General features: G+C 39.8%; 1 protein-coding gene across 1 annotated transcript in view; it reads left to right on the forward strand.

Moving 5' to 3' along the window:
* Window positions 1–13333, forward strand: part of LOC138665400 (pendrin-like) — a 201085-nt gene extending 187752 nt beyond the window's left edge. The window contains exons 16-21 of the mRNA XM_069752845.1: window positions 6059–6154; window positions 7868–8107; window positions 8190–8244; window positions 9310–9455; window positions 9631–9714; window positions 10052–13333. Of these exons, the coding sequence (XP_069608946.1) occupies window positions 6059–6154; window positions 7868–8107; window positions 8190–8244; window positions 9310–9455; window positions 9631–9714; window positions 10052–10075 (645 nt within the window). The 3' untranslated portion in view covers window positions 10076–13333. The remainder of the gene's footprint in view (window positions 1–6058; window positions 6155–7867; window positions 8108–8189; window positions 8245–9309; window positions 9456–9630; window positions 9715–10051) is intronic.
* The last annotated feature ends 2228 nt before the right edge of the window (window positions 13334–15561 follow it).

Consider the following 15561-nt stretch of genomic DNA (forward strand, 5'->3'; position numbering starts at 1 on the left):
TGGGATAGCAAACTCACAGGGGAAACAGACTCATGCATCGCGGATGTGGTATGCAGTTGGCTACTGGGGCTGATTCTAGGCACTCTTAACAGTTTTTGAGTCACTGTTTAGTGGAGTCTTCTGTTTTTTCTTTTCATATTTTCTTAATCACTTATAATGTCTGAGTCTAGAGAGGACAGTGCACACCCATTAGAGCAGTCTGCACTTGTCACTTATTATGCTTGTGTGACTTGAAATAGTAAGTTTTTCAGTGGTCAGTCTGTGGCCTATTGTACTACCTGTACCCCTTCTGCTCCGTTCGCCGCTGTGAGTGGGTCGGATCCTCAAGGTACACTGTACCAATAAAGCCAGTCACGAAAGCGATCCAGTAGGCTGCAGGATTCTTCCTCGTCCCGATCACCTTCACAGGAAAGGCGTCAAGATTCCTTTTCCCCTTCTGAGGGGATTTGCTTCCCTTTGCACTCAGAATCCAGTTCCAGTTCAGAATCCATTCTTGATCTATATTAGTTGGGATAACTAAGGTAAATGGTGGATAGTTTGGTGTCAGCAGTGGACGCCTGTCTGGGAATGACAGCTTCGCCACCACCAATCGCTTCTGAAATATTTTTCTTTAGGAGGGGTGCCTGGCTAGATCCTTTTCTAAACATGAGTAGTTTACATAGGTGTTGCAGAAAACATGGGAACATACAGACAGACACTTTCAGAAGGGTGTTATTATAACCCTTCCCACCAGAGCTGGTGGCTGCTTGGTTTACCCCACTGGTGATAGATACTATGGTATTATTATTATTATTATTTATTATTATAGCGCCATTTATTCCATGGCGCTTTACATGTGAGGAGGGGTATGCATAATAAAACAAGTACAATAATCTTTAACAATACAAGTCACAACTGGTACAGGAGGAGAGAGGACCCTGCCCGCGAGGGCTCACAATCTACAAGATTGTAGTATCTCACTGGTATCTCACTTATCTGAAGTGACCAGTGTGCCTCTTATCAAGATTGCAGCGCTTAAGGATCCCTCAGATAGGCGTATTGAGTCTGTGTCGAGGTCCGCTTTTGAGACAGCAGGTTTTGCCCAGCTTTTTATGCTGCTTGGGTTTCCAAAGGCAGAAACGGCACGGCTTAGGCACTTGCAACAGTTTCTTGGCTGGTTCCCAGTATCTAGCATTAGCTGAGATCGATGACCAAATTGCACAAGCAGGGAAGTATCTCTGTTCAGCACCCTTGGATACGGTGGAGTGCTCTGCCCACATGGCGAGTAACTGAGTCGCATTTCTCAGCATGCTGTGGCTCAAAGTTTGGAGGTTGGACTAAGGTTCAAAGAAATCTTTGCGTCTACCTTTCTAAGAGTCTAGCTTATTTTGGATCAGGTTAGACAAGATCATTTCAGATGAACAAAGGCAGTAGAAGCACCCTGCTTCCTCAGTCCAGGACCAGCCTTCCCTTTCAGAGGTGTGGGGCCTTGCAGGTTCTGTCATTTTCACCAGTTTCCTGCACTAGATGAGTCAGGTGGGCAGGTTAAAAGAAAAGGTCTCCCATGAGAACTACATTTTGAGCAACACCTGCCGGACGCCCCTCTGGGTCAGGAGTTAGGCCTCCTGGGTCAAGAGGTGGTAGGAGAATCGATGCTTGACAGGCAGCACCCACTCGGGGGTTCTTCCCAGGTTGGGGGCCACCTCCTCCTTTTTCAGGAAGCATGACATGTGGAATTCAGCTATCTTTGGGTCAGGGAGATCATCTCTTCGGTTTACAGAATTGAGTTCACTGCTGTACCTCATGATGGTTTCTTTTGCTCTTGCCCTCTCAGATCTCCCAGCTAAGAGCCATTTTGACCAAGTGATAACCTCCCTGCTTAAAGCATGGGTGATTGGAAAACCAGAGAGTTTTTCTCTTTAGTTAATATTTCAGATGCTAATTTGCATGTGCCAATTTTTCCGGCCCATCAGCGATTTCTTCACTTTGGGGGTCAATCAGGATCACAATCCGTTCAGGACTCTCCCATTCCGGCTAGCCACAGCACACAGGGTATTTACAAAGATCCTTACCCTGATTTTGCCATTTCTACTGTCTAAGGGAATAATTTTTTCCCCCATCTGGACTACATTCTTGTCAAAGCGCCTTTTTTTGCTCAAAATCTAGATGGCCTACATATCATTCTTCAGACCCTGGATTGATTTGGTTGGATTGTCAGATTGTCAACAGGACAAGGTTTGTTTTAATCCAACACAGCGGCTACCTTTTCTGGGAATGGTGTTCGATATTGTTGAGTCATCGGTATTCATTCCTCCGGAGAAGAAATTATCTCTTCAGTCTTCCATCAGGACTTTAAATCGACCAGGCAGACATACCCTTTGTTTTTGCATAAGGTTCTTAGGAAAGATGTTTGAGATGTTCAAGGCTTTACTGTTTGCTCAATTTTGGTCAAGGCCTCTGCAGAACTTTCTCGAAGTGTCTTGGGACAGATCAATACAGTCCCTGAATCGGCCTATTAATCTTCCTCTTCACTGCTGCTAGTCTCTCAGGTAGTGGTTGATGTCACCACTGTTAACTCAAGGTCACTCTTTTCGTCACATTCAGTGGCAGGTGCTTACCACAAAAGCCAACCTAATTGGCTGGTGAGCCATTTTCCATCACATGATGGTATGGAAAAGGTAGGAGAAACTGCTCCCAATCAACGAACTGGATCTCAGAGCTTTAAGTCTGGATTTTTTACATTGGCAACACCTATTTCAAGGTTTGCTGATCAGAGTTCAATCAGATAGACTGTAGCCTATATCAATCGTCAAGGGGGCATGTGAAGCCCATCAGCCATGGCAGAAGTCACAAGGATTCTGGAGTGGGCTCTTCACCTAGAAGTGTTCAGGCAGATCTGTCAACAATGGGGTACACAGGATGTAGATCTATTGGCATCCAGTCTGAATCACAAGGTACTGAAATTTTTGACAGGGTCCTGGGATCCCCAGGCAATTTCAGTCAATGCCCTGGCAATTTCTTGGACACAGTTCACTTTGCTTTACCTCTTTCCACTGCTTTTACCCAAAGATCAGTGCAGAGGGTTTTCCAGTCATTCTCATTGCTCACATTGGCCTCGAAGGCCTGGTATTCAGATATGATCAATCTCTTGTCAGATGTCCCAAGGGCTCTTTTGGACCATCCAGACCTTCTATCCCTGGGATCATTCTTCCTTCCAAATTTATTTTTAAAAGGTTAAAACTTTTCTCCATGGGGTGGCATATGTTAAGCCACCCTATCAAGCCCCTTTGGAGCTGAATCTTGTTTTGGAGACTCTTCAGTCCCTGCCTTTTGAGCCAATCAGAAAGAGCTCTGCGCTTTTTGTTTCTTATAAGGTATCTTTCCTTATAGTCATTACTTCTATTAGGAGGGTGTGACGATACAGCATATATTCTTAGTTATGCCAAACATATTTTCCAGTGGGTCAGGATACATAAGCCATTGTTCATATGAGCCTGAACATTGACTTTTGAATTGATGTTTGTTGAATTGTTGAAGGGCTGCCATTTACCTATTATATCAGCTCCTAAAGTTCGTTGCACTGCTATCCTTGGAGAACAGGAATGCAGGGTCATTGGACAATCAATGTTTGCTAATATGTTGATTACCCATTGTATAAGTCCAAGCAGCTTGTTGACCTGCAAACATCGAAGGACAAACTATGCAGATTGATTGAATATTCACTGAGAGTTGACCCTATTCTACCATCTGGCTGACCTGCAGATGATGGCCTGAAGGACAGATGTGGGTATAAAAAGTGACCCCTATCCTTCTGCAGAGATACTTTACAGAATAGCAGCCAGGCACCATGGCTCCAACTGGTGGAATACAGATTTGATCCACTGCTCGTCACTGAGCCTATGAAGATGTTTGAAGCACTCAGGTTGGGACAATCAGGCCATGTATCTCAATGGACTGTCAGCTTCCTAAGCTTGTCGTTACCTCCTCTCTGTGAGTGCCCACCAAACGTGACGTGCCACTGGTGGAGTAGTCGGCCTGGAAGTGCTGAAGTCGCAGCTGCTTTAATCCCGCTGAACCAGCGGAAAGGTGAGACTCTATAATTTGCACCATCATATGTACTTGCTGGGACTGTACTATAAGTTGTCTGTTGGTGGCTCAATAAAGTATTGCCACACTGTGTCACCCTGTGTTGTCTGAGTAGTATTCTGCCCATGGGAAAGGAGTATGGGAATTCAGAGGGATAAGTTCTGGTCCATGTGGTCTTCTTAAAAACAGCCAAGTCAGCGAACGAGAGCACTCACTCACCCTCATGTCTCCACAGAGGGTCTTGGAGCTTGCAGCTCTGTCTAGTCGTGCCCCTTACCTTATTCTTTATCAGGATAAGGTAGTGTTGAGGACGGTTCCGTCTTTTCTTCCGAAAGTGGTTTTGCGTTTTCACTTTAATGAAGATATTGTTTTAGCTTCCTTTTGTCCGGCACCATCTCAGTCTAGGGAGAAGGCTCTCCATAGCATGGAAGCTGTTAGAGCCGTAATATATTATTTATCGGCTACTGCCTCATTTAGGCATTCTGATTCTTTGCTTGTTATACCATAGGGCCCTCATAAGTGTCAAGCCGCTTGTAAAGACACCATTGCCCGTGGGATCAATTCTTCTATTGTCCAGGTTTATAAGGCTAAGGCCAGGGTGGCTCCATTCACTCTTGCAAGCAGTGGGCGCTTCCTGGGCAATTCGTCAACATGCATCAGCTATGCAGCTCTGTAAAGCAGCTACTTGGGCATTGGTGTGATCTTTTTCTAAGTTTTACAGGGTGCACATTTTTGCCTCGGCAGATGCAACCCTTGGTAGGAAGGTACTGCAGGCGGCAATAGCCTTGACTTCCACTTAAGTTATGGAGGAAGGCCAGGTGGTATCGGTACAATACTATCCCACCCTAGAGACAGCTTTAGGAGATCCCATGGTTCTGTGTCACCCAATAAGACGAACAAGAAAAATAGATTTTTTACTTATCGTAAAATCTATCTCTCGTAGTATTCTTTGGTGGACATAGCTCCTTCCCTTGATTGCCTGCTTGGTGTACAGTTATGTTTCTTCTTGCCTTAATTGTTTTCTTTTCTCCTGCTTTCTCACAGAACTTAGGAAGTCTGCTCCAGCATTGCAATAATTACAATAATAGTGTCAGCCTCCTGGTGGCAGCAGACTATCCCATGGTTCTGTGTCCCTCAATGAAGACTGTGAGAAACAGATTTTACTGTAAGTAAAAAATCTATTTTTTGCAAACTTCTGTTTTTTTTTCACCACTAAAATAATTTAAAAAAAATTGACGTTTGGTATCGCCGTAATTATACTGACGAGCATAATCATATTGCAAGGTCATTTTTATCATAAAATGTACAGAGTAAAAACAATTTCCAAAAAACAATGTCAGAATTTCATTTTTTTCCCAATTCCGCTGCACTTGGAATTTTTTCCCCCGTTTTCCAGTACATTATGTGGCAAAATGTATGGTGTCATTCAAAAGTATTATTATTATTTATTGTTATAGTGCCATTTATTCCATGGCTCTTTACATGTGAGGAGGGGTATACATAATAAAAACAAGTACAATAATCTTAAACAATACAAGTCATAACTGGTACAGGAGGAGTGAGGACCCTGCCCGCGAAGGCTCACAATCTACAAGAGTACAACTCATCTCATAAAAAACAAGCTCTGTTATGTTTATGTGGACAGAAAAATAAAAGAGTTATGGTTCTGGGAAGAAGGGGAGGAGAAAACGAAAACTCATAAACAGATACTGGCCGCCTTGGGAAGGGGATAAATGAGCTTTGGCCCAGAGAAGACTGCAGCATTTCAGGATTGTATTGTTATATATGGCTTATTCTTTGCATTATGGAGTTTTAACTTGCATCTGCAGATTTTACATTGTCAGTATTTCAATTTATGCTGCAGCAATTCCACAGCGGAATATGCAGCATTTGGACAAGATTTTTCCATTGCGGATGCAGTGTAGATTTGTCCCATGTGGACCTTCCCTGTCAAAGATGTTCAATTCCCTACTAAATGTTTCTCTCTTTAAAGGTTGGATTTGATTCTGTCAAAGTTTTTACAAAAAGGACAAAAGCATTGGGAAAGATCCATAAACTTATAAAGAAAGGAAAGCTGACAACTACAAAGGTGAGTTTGCAGTTCAAGTTTTCATACTCAATGGTAACCAGTCAGATAACAGCTCACATTTCTCCAAAGCTAGGAGGAAGTACTCTCCTTTTGAAACTGCAATTATTTCTGCTCAGTTGACTAGTAGTGAGGCTCCTGTTAAATGACTTCCATATTTGTTTATCAGTATATTCACTATATTAAACCTTTAGGAGCAAAAACATAGATACAACCGTGACCAATGCTAATGCTAAGTAGACTGATCAGTCATTCGATTAAAGGGAACCTATCGTGTTGAACATGGTGCCTGACCTTCAGCTCCTCCTGCCTGATCAGATTGATATACATTTTTATGGGAAACGTTTGTGTGCATAAGATGAGTCCAGAGGGTGGTCCCATTCATTGATTAGAAGCCTTCCCTTTATGACTGTGCATGCAGAGCTAGATGTCAATCACTGAGTAGGTATCAAAAATAAAGTCTAGCACTCAACTTAAGTATCCAATAGTGCATTTATTTGTAGCACTCGAAACGTTTCAGTCCTTGTGGACTTTCATCAGTCAAGAGAAAGCTTAAAAGAGGGGGAGCCGCCACACTGTACCGCAGTGTATGGGGATATCCGATATGGCTTAATGCCAATGCTGTGGGTGCGGGGCGGTGACCATAGGAGACCCTTCAGCATGTAGAGGCTGTAGAAGCCTGGGAGTGGGGTGAGGAACCTTGCCTTCAGACGCGGTATCCACCGTATGAGCCATATCGGATATCCCCATACACTGCGGTACAGTGTGGCAGCTCCCCCTCTTTTAAGCTTTCTCTTGACTGATGAAAGTCCACAAGGACTGAAACGTTACGAGTGCTACAAATAAATGCACTATTGGATACTTAAGTTGAGTGCTAGACTTTATTTTTTTATATAGATTTGAAGGTTTGGGAACCTAGTCGTTAGCACCTCTTTGCAGCTGTGCACACGGTGTTTACACAATCACTGAGTAGGAACGCCCACTAGACTCATATGTATGATAACACCAGGGATTTCAATGAATAAAGTACAAGTTCTACTTAATCTTTTCCAAAAGATGTATAATCACTATGCTCAGCTTCTCCTTTTCTACACCATACTGTCCGCAGATCGGACTGCATGTACAATTTGACAGGTTCCCTTTAAAGGTGAAGTGGGTATAGACATGTATAGACAGGCATCATAGTAGACATATGGCTGGCAGCATTCTCCTTCAGAAGGTCAAAAAGTCCAAAAAACAAAGGAGCCAACTTGGAAATGGTATAGATCACAAAAGTAGCAGACAGCGTCCAAAACAGGTGATATTCCAATCAAGTCATCTTTTATTCTGCCGTATACAAAGAACCTGAATACGGTAGATGTCTTGATTGGAATATCACCCGTTTTGAACATTGTCTGCTACTTTTGTGATGCATTGAGAGGCACGTCACTGTTGCAGCTCCAGTATTAAAACACAAACCAGATCAGTTGGACTTGAGTGACAGGGGATATAATGAGTAAATATAGACTATTTTTTATTTGATCACATTGCCTGATTTTACTCAAATGTATTATAAACTACAAAGCAAGATTTCTGCTTTTTATTTTATTGTATTAATAGCAAATGATGACTACTAGATTTAAAATACATGGTAAAGAAAAAGCATTTTTTTCAATATGGGATGGTACATATTTTAATCAACCGGTCACATAGATCAATTTCTATGTCTTTTTCCAGAATGGTGTAATCAGTACAGTTGGTATAGACAACATTGGATACGAATCAGAAGATGACCCTGAGGATCATCAAGGACTTGAGAATGATGGCATTCAAACAAAAGAAATTGAGATCCAAGTAGACTGGAACTCGGAGCTGCCCGTTAAAGTCTCTGTTCCAAAAGTGTCCATCCACAGCATTATTTTAGATTTTAGTCAGATAACTTTTCTAGATGTGGTGGCTGTGAAAGTCCTAAAGCTGGTAATTTCACATTCTTTGTGACAGTTCATGCAAACTGCTTTATGTTAAGTGATCACCTCAATCTATGTATTTTCTACCACAGATATTTAAGGAATTTAAGAGAATTGATGTAGATCCTTACATTGCTGCGTGTGATGGTAAGTAGAAACAGCAGTTTTACTTCTTCTCAAATGTTTCTTTTTCTAAATAAACCAGGATTGGACAACCCATTTACGTATTACAGAGTACGTTGAGTTCTTTACACACACATAATAATTAAAAAAAAATGCCTTCTGATCTACACAATACTGGACAACAAGCTAATGAATCATGTAGGTGAACATTAACATTGACTTGGTATTCTGAAGAGTCAAAGTGTTTTTTTTCTGAGGAATCCAGATATATCAAAAGTATTAGGGTACCGTCTCACAGTGGCACTTTGGTCGCTACGACGGCACGATCCGTGACGTTCCAGCGATATAGTTACGATATCGCAGTGTCTGACACGCTCCTGCGATCAGGGACCCCGCTGAGAATCGTACGTCGTAGCAGATCGTTTGAAACTTTCTTTCGTCGTCAAGTGTCCCGCTGTGGCGGCATGATCGCATCGTGTAACAAAGGTGTGCACGATATTCTCCACCTCCTCTGCTGATTTTACATCGCAAATACGTCATGAAATTATCTCTCCAGCGCCGTGCATTGCGAAGTGTGACCGCAGTCTACGACGCTGGAGCGATAATGGAGCGATGCTGGAACGTCACGGATCGTGCCGTCGTAGCGACCAAAGTGATACCCTTATGTATCATCTATAAGGTAAACATAATGTCCTAGTGTTCCTGGTCTCTCAACATTATTTTCATAGAGGCCATGATGAGGTTCATCTAGTCATTTCTGCCCAAGGGATGTTATCAGAACAACAAACTAATTCAAAGTGTTCATTAACAAAGAATAGTATATTACATATAATAAATAAATGGCTAAATTATCCAACGATGAGAAGTCAGAAACCTATGATGAACAATCATGGTGACAAATCTAAAGGTGGTAGCACTTGGAGAAGGCAAAATGTATCAATATGGCAGCAGTAGTACATAGAAATATTCTCTGTTTTGTATGTAATACATTAATAAAGGTTTAGCTCCAGAAATTAAATGCTATTATGGCTCCACAGTCCTCTGAGGATCCTAGTCATTTGGAAATAATCACATCTCTCTTTTACTCAGATAACATGTTTAAGAAACTGGAGATCTGCAATTTCTTTGATGACACCATCAAGCCTGATGTCTTTTTCCTCACGGTTCATGATGCTGTCTTGCACATAGAAAGTACACAACAATTTAGAAATGGACATGACCCCCTACTAGAGAAGGTATGAAAAACGAAGACTGGAGAACCTGTTAAAGAGCTGAAATTAAGTTGGGAATATTCAACATAACTTATATATAAAAAAAAAAGTCCAACCCTGATGTAGCTTGCCATGTAGCCACTGCCTGTCAATATTCGGCATAATTAACAATTAAATATGTGTATTTTTTCTTTCAAAGATTTCACTTATGAAGGAATCAAAAACTCCCATCAACGATCTAATTATCGATCCAGCATACCGGGATCTACAAGAACCAGATGAGGTGAGAAGATACTTATGTTATGTTTACTTGATTTTTTTTTAATTAAAAATCATATATGTTATAATCATAGATATGTATTCAAATTATGAATGTTAATTATCTATGTTATTAAAAGTAATGCCTCCCTCATCCCTTCCTAAATGGAATACCTACACCTTCAGCAAAGCACTGCCGATAACTGAAGATCATGCTTTAATGGCTTGTTCACAATGGTCCAATATGCAGCACAGCAGATTTTAAATTCTGGTGTCTTTTAATATGTTCAGAATTTGTATGAGCTCTGAAGTCAATGTTATTGGTAGTGTATATGGATTGATGGATTATATTTACTTGGCAGGCAATGAGAGCACTGGCATTCTGAAGAAAACGAAGATCTTTGCTATTATCACAACTTTTATCTGGACTCTACAGTTATTAGTATGTTTTCAAATTTTATCAAACGACCATCAAAGTAAGCCGCACCAAGCCAGAAAGGCCTGAGAGTCTCACTCCACAAAATTGGGCAGACCTATCAATTGTGACTTGGGAACCTCACAGAATCCAAACAAATACATATCCTCATTTGCCATACACATAAAGCTAATTTTTGAAAGGAATTCAGTTGCAGTACTCACCAATTGTAGATGTATAAATTTTTTTTTGAAGCACATAACTAAGACGGAGAATACAAATAAATAGCCCATGGTCAACTGCAGCTTCACACCATCCATAATGCCTCCTCAGGGACTGAGAATGCATATCATGAAAGAAATGGAAACATCCATAGTCCATGTGCCACAATTGAATTTTAATAAGATATATTTAAGACTTTTCTATCATTTTTATACATCACTGATAGATAATTATCACTTGGAAGTATAATCTTGTTGCAAGGTTAAGCTGGTAGAGGAGCAGTGCTGACATATTTCACTTTTGGATTGTACACCTAAAGCTACTGTACATGTACAGCAGCAGAAAAAAAAAGGTGGTGTGTGAGGATTTACGATATAAACAAAATATTGTACTAATAATTCTTTATTGAAAACTACATAAAGCTAACAGATAATGGCTAAAATCAATTCAAACCTACCATGAGTTACTGATAATAAACAGTAGGGGTCATTCTGATGGTGGACCATTAGCATTAATTCCTTTAAAGTCAACTTCCCAGCTATAACCCATATATCTTATAAAGAATATCGAGATTGATCAAATAAATATTGCTATGCAGTATAAACTTATGTTCAACAGTAAAAGGCAATAGTAGAATTGGTAAAAACCATACAGAATAACCAGTGAATACAACAATAAAAAACTGCTAGTTAAACATATATAACAGTGTAAACCATACAAAAGGAATACATATAAAGGGCAGAAAACCTATAGAAAAGTGTATTGTTGAAGTAAAGGGATGAGGATGGGGACAATCAGCAAAGAGAACCAACATGTATCAACACAATTTCTACTGAGGAAACCACAATTTCCACCATATGTCTATATGCTGGTATGTTTCTCTAGCACTTTTTGCAGATTATCGCTGTATACACTTGTTATTCTGAATGATTATCACTACTACTATTAAGTTGTTCTGTTGAGCATTAGAAAGTTCTATGCCACTTTGGACGATATATTACACAGGTCTACAAAAAAATATTTTTTGTAATCATTGCAGGTTACTTTGTACTTTTCTGAATCATCTTTTAGTCTTGATTTAAAAAATGTATAAAGTTTTTCTGTAGCACGTATAGTTTCCATGGAGCAGCATCATTATTATAAAGTATAGGAAATATACTGGCGATATTAAGAAAGCAGTAATCTACATATCTGAAAAAAATGCTTCCAAACCAAACCAAACCAAAATAATTTCACATGTAAAATAGAAACCAAAATATGAGCAGAAACTAATGTGCTTGGTATTAGACTGTCGTTGATATGATTTTTCAGGGTTGTCCCTATATAACATCCAACAGTAATCTGCCATCATTGAGTCATTCCAAAATCCCTGGTAGCAGTGTTCCATTACTTTAATGTCGTGGTGAAACCGCTCGTCTTGTCCATCGCTTACACCCAAAAGATTTTGAGGGAAGAAATCTAAATGTGAATACAAAAAGTGCATTTTCAAAGACATGCGACATCCAAGACACTGATATGCATTTAGCAGTTCCTCAACACCTTCAACATATTCGGGAGATTTTTGTTTTCCTATGAAGTTTTCACAGATCCACTTGCAGCTTTTCCAAGATCTCAATTCCTTATCATTTAGAGTTCCTTCAAACACATCATCTCTCATAAGCTTTTTGATTTGATGACCAACAAATACCCCTTTCTTCAGTTTTGCTGGTGAAATGCTCGAGAATATCTGTGAAATGTTCTGGAACCCTTGTGAATTTGTCTTTGCCATGGCTTTCACAAAGTTTTTAATTAATCCCAACTTTATATGTAGTGGAGGAAGAAAGATTTTTAGTGGAGCAACTAAAGGATTATGCTGAACATTCTCTACCTCGAGCATAGATGTTTCTCTGTTCTCAATCACAACAAACATAATGCTCTACTGTATTTCTACTGTCCCATAAACACAAAGAGCAACAATATTTGTGAATGCGAAACCTCCTTGCATTCCCATTGGCAGACCAAATCTCCACAGATATTCCATTGATGATGCTTATAATGTATAGCATCCAAAACAACTGGCAGATTTTCATAACTTTCCTTTAGATGACATGAGAGAGCAATAGAGATTGATGGTTTCATATTTCCATTGTGAAGCAACACTGCTTTCAAACTTCTCTGGGATGAGTCAATAAACAATCACCAATCTGCAACAAATTCTCTCGATTCAGTTCTTCAAAGAGGCCATTCTCATTGTTACAATGCACCATTGGTCCATCAACTGTGAAAAATTGTGTTAAAGTGTTACTTCTGCTTCAGTAATAACACACTTTGACATTATCATGAAGAAGATTATTCTATTTCAACCTAGATGCAAGAAGTTCAGCTTTATCTTTTGACAATGAAAGGTCTCTGATGAGATCTTTTAATTCATGTTGAGTAAAGCGTTCTGGCTGCTCGGCTGCTTCATCAGGTACATACACATCTTGACTTGAGGTCTCCATGTCTTCACCAGTAGCTTCAGCTCCATAGTCTTCATATTCTACTTCATTTTCATCCAATCCATACAACGGTGGTACAGGAACTGGCAAGGTACCATCATGTGGAACTGGCCTAATCGCAGATTCAAGTTCAGGGTAATTAATCTTATGTTTGTTCTTTGTAGAAAAGTCCTTCAATTTGACAAAACAAAAGTAGCAGTCATCACTATGATTTTTGGGTTCTCTCCAAATCATGGGAACAGCAAATGGCATAGCCACTTTCCTCATACTCAACCAGTCACGAAGACCATTTGAACAACTTGAGCATATCACATGAGGGGCCCAGCTTTTGTCTTGATCACCAAGTGGACACTTAAAGTACATCTGGTACATCTTTTTAATATCATGAGTGATTGAATGTACTTGGCCTTTTGGTGTAAAAGAACCACACACATAGCAGAATCTGTACGGATGACTGATACACTGTTGGGGCATTTTTCTCTTTTAATCCAGATCAAACAGTAGAGTAAGTTCAGTTCAATGATGGTGACAAACTAAAAAAAATGCGATGAGCAGACCGTAGATGTAGATATTTTCCCAGAGATGACAGAGGCATCTTGTATTTAGAACTGATTTTACTAGAGGTATTCTGGTAGATAACAATATACAGTTGTGAGGTAAACGGGCCAGCCTATTCCTTACAGATGAACATTTGCATACAGGCAGTTTCTCAGTGTGATATTGGCTGCTTTCAGGTTCTCTCTCTCTGTGGAGACCCTCACTCAGTTACACCTCAGTGGCTGAGCTATTTTCTTCCCTCTGAGGCAACTTGCCTTCCAAGAAATGCAGTGAAAATCCTCTCACAATGGCAGCTGTCTGCTGCCTTCCCTTCTATCTCCCTGTGGCAGGGCTCAGATCCCTGTAGAGGCCTGTCTCCTGTCAGAGTCTCACATACCAGTCCTTCCTGCCATCACCATCCTTTTCTGACTGACTCAAATCTTACCACCTCATAGCATGTGACTTTCCGAGAAGCAGTCATTGGTTTACTGCACTGTCAATACTCCTTCCCATAAAACTCACTAAAACCTTTGCTGATGTTGTCCCTATAAGAAAATTCACAAATAAGTAAGACAAGCAAAGAAAAGGAAATAACATAGGAAAAAAACACATACATTGAAAATGAAGAAATAACGCAATAACAAAAATACTTCTATATCAGAAACTTTATGTGATACAGCAAAACTAAGCATATTTTTTGGAATCAGCGCATCAAAGTCCATAAAACAGACATATTACCTTTACTGATGATTTTTTGTGTTGCCCAGTGTTATTTATGTATTTATTTTGCCTATATTGATATTGATTATAGCATATGGGATATACTTGACTTTGAGTGATTATGGATAAAGATACAAAACATTTGTTAGGTTGCCACCCCACCCTGTTGGATAATGGCTTGTGGCATGTTTTAAGACAATGTTTTCGCATTTGTCAGCTTCATGCAATTTTTAGTAAAGATTTATTTGTATTTGGTAAATTTTGGAAGTCTTTTTCCAATTTTTACATATTGTCACTTTTGTCATGCTGTTTTGTTAACATACAGTGCCTTGAAAAAGTATTCATACCCGTGAACTATTTCACATTTTTTCACATTACACCCACAAATTTTATTGGAATTTTATGTGATACACCTATACAAAATAGCAAGTATTTGTGAAGTGTAAATGAAATGATACTTGGTTTTCTAATTATTTCGAAAACACAAAAACTCAAAATTGTGACTTTTATTTGTTTTGAGGTTCTTGTAGTATGATACCCCTAAATAAAATCCTGAGTGACTAATTGCCTCCATAATTCACTGGAAGACTCATAATTAGTAAACTGAGTATACGTGTGTGTAATTTCTTCTCAGTAAAATTACAGCTGTTCTGTAATGCGTGAGTCTTGAGCAGGAGGCTATATAGAGAGAAAACAAGTGTAGAGTCTTACTTGAGTGCAGTGAGTATAATAGAGGGGTTAATAATACAAGTGAAATCGCTCACTTGGACTGGATGTACAAAATAGGCACAACGCTAGAGAAAACTTTGCAGATATATGGGATCCTTGTCTGCAGTTTTCCGCTCGTCCGAGACGCATAGAGATGTACAGTACTTGTCCTGGCGCAACCACAAATCCACATGGATGCAAAGAAGGAAGGAGATTCCGGAGGTGCTATACTGCATGCCAAAGAGTAGATTGCATTAATAAAATTCTAATAAAACCATAATCGCTAAACACAACTCATTCCACCTAATGAAGGCTCTTAGAGCAGAAACACGTTTTATTTAGTTTTTTATATTTATAATAGCATTTTATTCATCTAATCTGCTCTTTATATGCTCGGTGTCTGCAACCCTTTGGAATAAACAGTTATATATTTTTTGATCCACCGTGGTCTCAATCAGTGCACAGAATGTGGTTTTTCCATCCCAGCTAATAGCTGGAAGTATGGTTTGAACATGATATGAAATATTGGGATCCCAACTGCTAGACGGAGGCGCCTCTGGAATCTCCTTACTTCTTTACAGCTGTTGTGTGAAGGTCTCAGAGGCTTGTTTGAGAACATTAGGAATCAAACAGCATCATGAAAACCAAAGAACACACCAGACAGGATAGGGAAAAAGTTGTGGAGAAGAGTAAGCCAGAACTAGGTTTTTTAAATAATAGCCCTAGCTCTGAACATTTTATGAAGCACTGTTCAATTGATCATCCAAAAACGGAAGGAGTATGGCACAGCTGC

The sequence above is a fragment of the Ranitomeya imitator genome, chromosome 2, assembly GCF_032444005.1.
Source record: "Ranitomeya imitator isolate aRanImi1 chromosome 2, aRanImi1.pri, whole genome shotgun sequence".
NCBI classification, from domain to species: Eukaryota; Metazoa; Chordata; class Amphibia; order Anura; family Dendrobatidae; genus Ranitomeya; species Ranitomeya imitator.